The 10,000-nt window shown below is 42.3% G+C and overlaps 2 protein-coding genes across 2 annotated transcripts in view; one reads left to right on the top strand and one right to left on the bottom strand.

Moving 5' to 3' along the window:
* The window catches only part of LOC122133143 (protein NLRC3-like), a 383,696-nt gene that overhangs the window by 155,257 nt on the left and 218,439 nt on the right, over positions 1 to 10,000 (top strand). The gene's annotated exons all lie outside the window — the stretch shown is intronic.
* Positions 1 to 10,000, bottom strand: part of LOC116221772 (protein NLRC3-like) — a 72,422-nt gene that overhangs the window by 52,265 nt on the left and 10,157 nt on the right. The window contains exon 6 of the mRNA XM_042708772.1: positions 6,216 to 6,332. Coding sequence (XP_042564706.1) covers positions 6,216 to 6,332 — 117 coding nt within the window. The remainder of the gene's footprint in view (positions 1 to 6,215; positions 6,333 to 10,000) is intronic.

Here is a 10,000-nt window from a genome sequence, read left to right as displayed (position 1 = left end):
CAGTAGCTCACAAGACATATGCTGGGTTCAACAGTAAGCAGTAGCTCACAAGACATATGCTGGGTTCAACAGTAAGCAGTAGCTCACAAGACATATGCTGGGTTCAACAGTAAGCAGTAGCTCACAAGACATACAGTATGCTGGGTTCAACAGTAAACAGTAGCTCACAAGACCTATGCTGGGTTCAAAATACCAGTAAAAACGATAAACCCAACCTGAGAACTTTCCACTTCTGAAAACATGTGTTCACCTGATCAGCTTGAAAATCAATACAGTATAGATTTCCACAAGAACATCTGCTGTCTCACCTGCATGACCTCTGAAGTAGAGACTGAGGTGTAGGGACTGATGGCACCATTCACACAAGGACTGTTCACACACACACACACACACACACACCCCCCACACACACACACAAACACAAACACACACACACTGACATGGACTAAATCTACTCATATGTACACATTATGGACTGTTCACCTTCACACACCATAACACACACACACAATGTGTGAGGTCAGGGCAGAGGTCAAATAGGAACAGTTCTTCTCTTTCAGGATACAGTAAATCAGCCTGGGACAAACATAATTATACACCTGAATATTAATCACCAATCCTCTACTCTCACACACAAACACACACACAGAGGTCAGATAGGAACAGCTCTTCTCTGTCAGGGTGCATTCATTCAGCCTGGGAGAAACAACATGATACACCTGAACAACAGACGGGTCCAGTGTCCTACAGGGTTCAGGGGTTAGTGGTGGTGTGTTGCTGCCCTATAGGGCCACTTAAGGGTGGAGCAGAACAGTGTTCATTAACATTGCAAAAGCATCGTGATTAAGCCACTTTGGATCCAAAAGCACATGCCAGCCAACCCAGCCATCTGGGTAAGTTTTAGCATTCACACCATAACTCAAAGAAACAGGAATTGGACTTTGTAATATGAAATGTGATATAGTTGGTACACAACCTAACCTTGCACTAAAGCTATTTACAGGAAATGTATAACATAGAAAAATATTTGACATACTCAAAACAAGTCTAAAGTTAAGTAACCCATAGAAAACACCAAACAACTCAGGTGTAATATACTGTTTAGTGTTTGACCTTCAATCCATATTAGACTGATGTGAGGTATGAACTGCAGTCAGGAGTGTTTGCTCTACTCTCAGTTTAGGAGAAATGTTCTCTTATCAGGGCAGTTCATTTACCAGGAACAAAGTCAACTATTTGATGATGTGCTCTCTACTGACAACCAGGGAACTCCATCTAACTTTCTCTCTCTCACATACACACACTCACACACATAAGTACACCAAGTGTTACCGAGCTGATGTGGATGTTGTGACCACTGGCACCAGCTTCTCACACACACACACACACAACATAGACCTTCAATCCATATTCTACTGTTGGTAGGGAGACTGATCAGGAGTGTTTGCTCTACTCAGGTGAGTAGAAATGTAGTTAATAGACGTAGTTCATTTACCATATTGATGATGTGCCGTCTACTGAAAACTTGCTGAGAAATCTTTTACACACACATGCCCGACCAACCCCCCCCCCCCCACACACACACACACACACACACACACACACACACACACACACACACACACACACACACACACACACACACACACACAGTGTTTTACTCACTTAGCTGATGTGGAAGATGTGACCACTGGCACCAGCTTCTGCAGAACATCATCGAGACTGAGGAGTTCAGTCAGATCTTCCTCTGGTGTCTTTATGTACTTCTGCAGATCAAACTCATCCAGCTGCTCTTTTGGAATCTCAAACTCAAATCTCTTAGTCTTCCACTCTCCTGGTAAGAGCATGTGTACAGACAGAGTTCCTGTGCTCCTGTCAATGACCTCCACTACAGCGTGGTGATTCAGCTCATTCAGACAATAGAACAGGTTGATCTTTCTGTCTGAATAATCTTGGTCTCTGATCTTCTGTTTGACACACTGGACTGTTTGCTCTGAGCTCTGTGATTGGTTTCTTGTCTGTGACAGCAGGTGTCTTAAGAGATTCTGATTGGACTCCAGTGAGAGGCCCAGGAGGAAGCGGAGGAAAAGGTCCAGGTGTCCGTTCCCACTCTGTAAGGCCAGATCCACTGCAGTCTTGTGTAGGTCATGAAGTGTTGCAGCTCTGAACAGACCAGAGAGCTGAGAGGTTTGCTGTTGGTCAGGCATGTTTCTCTCTCTGTTGCTGAAGCACAGGAACACATATAAAGCTGCAAGAAACTCCTGAATGCTCAGATGCACAAAGCTGAACACCTTCCTCTGGTACAGCCCAGACTCCTCTCTGAAGATCTGAGTACACACTCCTGAGTACACTGATGCTTCTGTGACATCAATGCCACACTCTCTCACGTCTTCCTCATAGAAGATCAGATTGCCCTTCTCCAGCTGTTGGAAAGCCAGTTTCCCCAGTTTGAAAATCATCTCTTCGTCTCTCTCTTTTTTCTCTGTGTACTTTTCATTTTTCATGCTTGTCTGAATGACCAGGAAGTGTGTGTACATTTGAGTCAAAGTCCTTGGCATTTCTACACTCCCCGATTCATCTGATGTTCTCTCGACAACAGTGGCGGTAATCCAGGAGAATACTGGAATGTGGCACATGATGTAGAGGCTCCTGGATGACTTCAGGTGTGTGATAGTTCTGCTGGCCAGGTTCTCATCTCTGATTCTCTTCCTGAAGTACTCCTCTTTCTGTGGGTCGTTGAATCCCCTTATTTCTGTCACCTGGTCCACACACCTAGGTGGGATCTGATTGGCTGCTGCTGGTCGGGTGGTGATCCAGAGGAGAGCAGAGGGAAGCAGATTCCCCTTGATGAGGTTTGTCAGCAGCACGTCCACTGAGACTGGCTCTGTCACATCACAACACCTTGGGTTGGAGTTGAAATCTAGAGGAAGTCGACACTCATCCAGACCATCAAAGATGAACATGACATGCTCTAAACCAGAGAAGAATCTTGGATCTGTAATTTCAGGGAAAAAGTGCTGAATAAGCTCCACCAGACTGAGTTTTTTCTCCTTCATCAGGTTCAGCTCTCGGAAAGGGAGAGGCAATATGAAGTGGACATCTTGATTCTCTTTCCCTTCAGCCCAGTCCAGAATGAACTTCTGCACAGAGACTGTTTTTCCAATGCCAGCCACTCCCTTTGTCAGCACTCTTCTGATGGGTTTGTCTTGTCCAGATGAGGGTTTAAAGATGTCACTGCAGTTGATTGGTCTGCCTCGTGCTGCTTCTTTCCAGGATGCTCTCTCTATCTGTCTGACCTCATGTTCATCATTGACCTCTCCTCCTCCCCCCTCTGTGATGTAGAGCGCTGTGTAGATCTCATGGAGGAGTCTGGCATCTCCCTGCTTTGTGATTCCCTCAGTCAGACACTGAAACTTCTTCTGAAGATGGGATTTGTGGATCTGCTGCATTTCCACATTTACCGGACCAGGTTGGTAACTGTGTGTGAAAACAAGAACAAATATTAAATAACTTGTTTACTGTAATATCAGTTTAACTTTAGTGTCTGCACAGCACTATCAGTAAAGCAGGAATGTAGTCTATATAACTGCCACTCTGTCTGAAGAGTTTCCCCTAATGTAGTCTATATAACTGCCACTCTGTCTGAAGAGTTTCCCCCTAATGTAGTCTATATAACTGCCACTCTGTCTGAAGAGTTTCCCCCTAATGTAGTCTATATAACTGCCACTCTGTCTGAAGAGTTTCCCCCTAATGTAGTCTATATAACTGCCACTCTGTCTGAAGAGTTTTATATAAACTACCCTCAGCACTGTGTCCCCCTAATGCTCTTCTCTCATGTGATTGCTGATGAATTGACTTGCTTCATATTTCCTCTGCAGTCGTTCTCTCTCACTCTCACTGTGGGTGAGGGTTAGTAGATGGGTAGATCTGTATAGGTAGGGTAGGACTGTATAGGGGCTGTTCGTATTCTATCACCACACACAATCCTGAGTGTCTGCCAGAACACTACTTCAAGGCCAGGATGTTCAGGGCAGGAGAGGTGCACGTTGGAGATGAGGCAATGATGAAGCGAGATTTGATGCAACCACTTTGTATTGGAAACTAATCAGGAATACAGGAATTCTCTAACAGAGATATTCAGTATGTTGCAAGCAACCAGTGTGTTATAACAGTGTGTGGTTAAGGTGTGTGTGGAGTATGTGTGGTTCTGAAACAAAGTAGAAAGGGGAAAACAATAAGTACACAGCTACTACGTAGGCAATGATGAGATGAGATCTGATGCAACCAATTTGTATTGAAGACAGGAATTCTCATACGAAGATATTCAGTAGATTTCAAGCAACCAGTGTGTGAGCAAACAGTGTGTGATACACATATTGTGTTGAGTTACAGTGTGGTTAACTTAAGTGTATGGAGTATGTGTGGTTCTAAAACAAAGTAGAAAGGGGAAAACAATAAGTACACAGCTACTACGTAGCCCTCGCGCACATATCTACGCTGACATGTTAACTCAACAGGCTAGTCAGCTCACGGTATCACTAAGCATGTAAAATGACTAGATAAGGCCCACAAACATATTAATACCCATTATTAGGTACGTAGCTACACTATAATGAACACAGATAGCATACGTATGCAGGTTAACGGGATAAAAAGTCCATGGTTTGGCGCAATGCAAGGTCATTTAGCAAGCTAACATAAACGTGATTCACACGGTAAATGCTAGCATTCCTTCAGCCGTTTTGCACTAATGATAAATAATACACATCTCTAAACATATAACACTACTTAGTATATGGAATCAACATCACAGTAGAGAACTTACATCTTTCATAGACGCACACGTCGAACTAAAGGGGTTTCTTGGTCTCAACACATGAAAGGCACGGAATTGCTGCTTCAATAGCGCGACACAGTAAAGTATAACAATGTGCGTTCTCTCTCAGGCATGACGTTGGTGCTACTAATAACAAATTAAGAGTCCTTCAGCATGAAAACGGAAAATAACATATTAAATGGTAAATAAGTCCAGAGCCTTTTTTACACTCACTACATTTCACCTGCTGACACAGGAGGGCTGCTGGATTTGTGCTTGTCGCTCCAGATTATTATTATTATGTCACTTTACTGACTTGTTCCTGCTCTGCACAGAAATGTATAATTTGACAATTCCCACTGTAACCTGCCTGGGATAATGTTATTTTAGGGGATTGGCTAGTGTCTTCAGTTATAAGACCAAGCACTTTAGAGTGTTTAAGTCTCTCTTTGTCTTTCTTCTTTCTCTTTCCCTGCTGCTGATTCTCTTTGAGTGTGTGTCTTTAAGAGTGGGAATCCTCTCTAATTATTGTTTACTATATTTCATATTTCAAGATGTAATCATTTTAATTCAACATTTTGTCATCTTTTTTAAAGTCTTGGAAAACTGGTTTGGACATAATTGTTATATACCAGAGGAATTTACTGAAATGGTTCAACTAGCATGAATGAGGAGTAAAAGAGCTGCATTTCACACACACGCACAAACACACACACACACACACCCACACACACAAACACGTGTGGACACACACGCTCGCACACATGCACACACATCTGAAGTATGTGTAAAACAAAACAAAAAACACAAAAGGTGAAAATGACCCAAATCCCATTTTGTCTGCAATACTTTGACATAACATGTTATGAAATTTCAAAGAATATTACTGATTAAATGGATAATATCTATTTGATATAAAACATTTCCACAGTGTCATTTTGAAGATCTTTCTTTAACTCTATTAATTAACTTATGAAGCCATTTTGATTTGAACAGCAAAGTCAGACATGACAGGTCAGCCTCTGGTCTTTCTCATACTGCCACCTTCTGACAATATAGTGGTACTGCAATGATCACTACTACATTTTGAAAAACCTACAAAATATACTGAAATGGTTCTCAAGATCAGTTCTAGGATTTCACCCTTAGGGGGGCTTAGGCTTGTGACAATGTGAAGGCTAACATCCTCATCAATCAATCACATCAGTGAATGGATTTTGTCCGTCTCCTTTAATATCTGGATACTATAAACTAGATATTTAAGAAATATCTATAACTTCCCATCTCATATAAATATCTAGAACAAAAAAACAAGTCAAACACATTTGGTACACTTTTACACTTCAAATGACTGTATGGATGATTGTATTTCCTGTGGAAAGTCCTCATTACTACTCACCTCTGACCAGCAGGAACACCTCCTTCTGCAAAGTGAAGTGGAAGACTCATGGACTGGTCACTCTTCATGGACACACAGCTCAGTACGGGAGAGTGTGATCTCCTCTGCTGGATGAAGCTGTATTTCACACACACACACATACACACACACACACACACACACACACACACACACACACACACACACCAACACACACACACACACACAACAACAACACAAAAAGACACACACATACCAACAAACACACACACACACACACAAGCATAGTCTGAATATTGATACGTTGGATTTTCTCCTGGTATTCTGATATAGTGCTTTCAGGATTATTTTATTCTCCATGCATTCACATGTGACTTTTTCTATTTCGTTTCTTGATTGTCGTTTGATGTTCTCAACAAAAAAAAATATTTCGATCATTTGTTACGGTAACACATTAGAAAGTGTGGTAGTATTTAGTTATCATATGTAGTCTGGGAGAGTTAGGAAAAATGTATGTAAACCAAATACCAAACTGTTAAAATGACCCAAATTATTATTACTCATCATGAAAACGTTCCTCTCACTGCTCCTGTCTGCTACACAGACACAGTTTTCAGTTATGATGTTTTGAAGGAGAGTCACTCCTTTTTCTTCCCACATAGTTATATAATGATCACACACACCAACCAACGTTGCTGATAACTTCACGACTGAGACACATTAAATGATGTAGAATAAAGACTAGAGCCATGATCTTACTGTCCAGTCAATGAGTCTCCCCCTCGAAAGTTGATTATTCGACTTATGGAATCATGGACACACAGAAATACACACTTCCTTAATCAAAGGTGTTTAGACAGGATTGACATTATTACATACAGACACACAAACATCCATCAGGAGAACATTCCTCTCACTACTTCTGTCTGCTACACACACACACACACACACACGCAGCATCATAACTGTTACAATCCCACTGATCTGGCCTGGGGCTCCGCCCCTTGGTGCTACGTCTTGTTGCATGTCTGTCTCTCCTGCAGGGTGCTGAGTGTGTGTGTGTGTGTGTGTATGTGTGCGTGTGTGCAGCCCTAGCACATTTGGCGCTCTAGGCGAGCTTCACTCCTGGCGCCCCCCCCCCCCCAATAAATAAAAAAAAATTCCCCCACGAAAACCGAATTGCAACTTTCAAACGCTATTTTGCCCTGTAAGACTGCATTTCTTTCACATGAACACAACAACGATCGCGACGATGAACAAACATTAATTCAAGAACAAATCACTGAGAAAATGTCACGCCTGTGCTGGACTATGCTCCGGCCACGCCCCCTGTTCAACTGTTTATGGACACACACCTCCACGTCATCTTCCCAATCGCCTGCAAATAATGTTTTCTTAGTCTTCTAAACGTGAATCTAAAATGATATAATAAAAGTATGTATTATCATAATTTGTTAAATGTAGCTATTATGTAGTTATTAAGCATTTTGGTGTATTTGGACAGCCTGACATTATTTTATTCCAAGATGCATAGCTCTTGATTAGTTGAATCATGTCTAATTAAACTGGCTAGCTCGCTCCACCAAAGCTAAAGCTGTCCAAATGTGATTACTCAAAATGTTATGACGCAAAATGACGCAAATTGCGGTACACTGAATGACAATAACAGGGGACGTCACAAGTCACTGGCTAGTTAGCGTTAGCTAACTAGCAAGATTCACGCAATTCAATTCACGCCAGGGGCGGCGCCAGGGGCGGGGCTAGGGGGTGCTCTAGCTCCCCCTGGATTAGCCATAGCACCCCCATAGCACCCCCAAGAAAATAATGGTTTATTTATAATTGTTGTTTAATTTCATTCTGCGTTATTTATTGTGTGATAATAATATTTAAATCACAAAAGAAAATAATAACAGATTGAAATGAACAGATTATTTTAGACACAGAGCAATCATTCTGTCATAACCTTTGACCCAACTTTCACGTCGCACGCTTGAATGTTGACGTTACCGGACGGTTGAAGGAGAAAGCGAGCTAGTGCGTGGTAGTTTCAAGTGAATATCAACAATGCATCGGTTTTTGCTCCGTAAATGTCCATGTTTGGAAGAATGATTAAGAAACAAGAGTGACATAGAAGAAGAAGAAATGCCAGGGGTATCTGGTGTGGATTTTTAAGGAGAGGAACGTTGTGGTCAAAGAGGTCAACCCACCACCACTACTGAGGGTGCTAACCATGGTGCTAGCAGCATCAGTGACATTAGCATGAACGCTCAGGATGGTCCGAGAAGACCAAAACTCCAGAAATTTCCACCTTGCATGTTTGGAGTCCAACAAAGGAGTTTTTGTAAAAGCTGGTTGGGACAGTTTGCGTGGTTGGAGTACAATGCAACTAAGGTATTGTTAGCTGTGTAACATTAATGAAAGCTGTCTGATTTGTTGCATGCATTGATTGCCCTGTGTCGCTGAAGACTCGTTTCGGTTGATAACCCTTTTTGCCCTTTTTTGCCGAAGATTTTAACTTTTTGTCTTTTTCCTCTTTTTTTGATTTTTTTTGGAGCCGCCTTAAAAAAAATCAGAGACTCTTTAGCCTAAGACAAGCAGTCTGTCTGTGTGCTAGGTATACACAAGGTTCTATGTGATTTACTGATGATTGTGAACTGAAATAATATATACCTTTTTAACGCATTTCTGACTCTTTGACTGTTTTAGTTAATTCTATCTACTATTCCAAGATTCATTTCACTCTATCTGACATGGTAGTGGTCACCTGTCGCCCAACTTTAATCCTCACTACCACAAGTGTTTTAAAGTAAGTTAGGTATTTGGGATTGCGGACTCTATAACATGCTGAATGCCTTTTGTCAGTGACTGTCGCAGATGTGCGCGTCTGTCGGAAGAAGCCTAGATAATGATAATAATAATAATACAATCGGTTTGTTTAGCGCTTTTCATGGACCCCAAAGACGCTTCAGAGAGCAAACATGTAAAGTTGTTGTAGTAGAGAACCATGTGACACATAGGCTATCATCCTCATTTCATAGCACCCTCACTAAAACGCCTAGCTCCCCCATAGCACCTGCAGAAAAAAATGTCTGGCGCCGCCACTGATTCACGCATTTGTGAACGTTTTCTTATCTGGAATTCATTCTAGGCTAGAACAGGATTTAAGGATTTACCTTTCTCCTTGGCACGTTTATCTTCTTCTTCCGTTCTTTTCTTCTTAAATTGCGCCCCGGATGGCTTTTGCCTCTTCATTATTTTGTTCTTCAAAGTTTCTTGAACACACACACATTCTAACCAAACGCCTCACTGTGCTAGCATGTTCGGACAACACCAAGGACGTACGTACCCCTTCCGTTTTCGATTTTTGGCTAATTTTAACCTAATGTTAGATTTTTTTTTATGTCAAAATATTGGTTGGAGATATAGAAGGGGGCGCAAAAAAAACTTTTTTGCTGGGCGCAGTTTTTTGCGCCCCCCTCTGAGTGGCGCCCTAGGCGACCGCCTATACCGCCTGTAGGAAAAACCGCCCCTGTGTGTGTGTGTGTCTCCTGCAGGGTGCTGATTATGTGTGTGTGTGTGTGTGTGTCTCTCCTGCAGGGTGCTGAGTGTGTGTGCGTGTGTGTGCGTGTGTGTCTGTCTCTCCTGCAGGGTGCTGAGTGCAGGGGTGGCGCCTAGGAACTAATGGTTTGCCATGGTTGTTCTCTTCTCTTAACTCTCTTGTTCTTGCTTTGCTGCTCCGGTGTTGAGAGCCTGGGGAGAGCTTTTCCTAAACTCCATACTGGCTGCTCCCTCCGTCCTCGTCACGT

The sequence above is a fragment of the Clupea harengus genome, chromosome 9, assembly GCF_900700415.2.
Source record: "Clupea harengus chromosome 9, Ch_v2.0.2, whole genome shotgun sequence".
Classification (NCBI taxonomy): domain Eukaryota; kingdom Metazoa; phylum Chordata; class Actinopteri; order Clupeiformes; family Clupeidae; genus Clupea; species Clupea harengus.
This window is presented reverse-complemented; position numbering and strand designations above follow the sequence as displayed.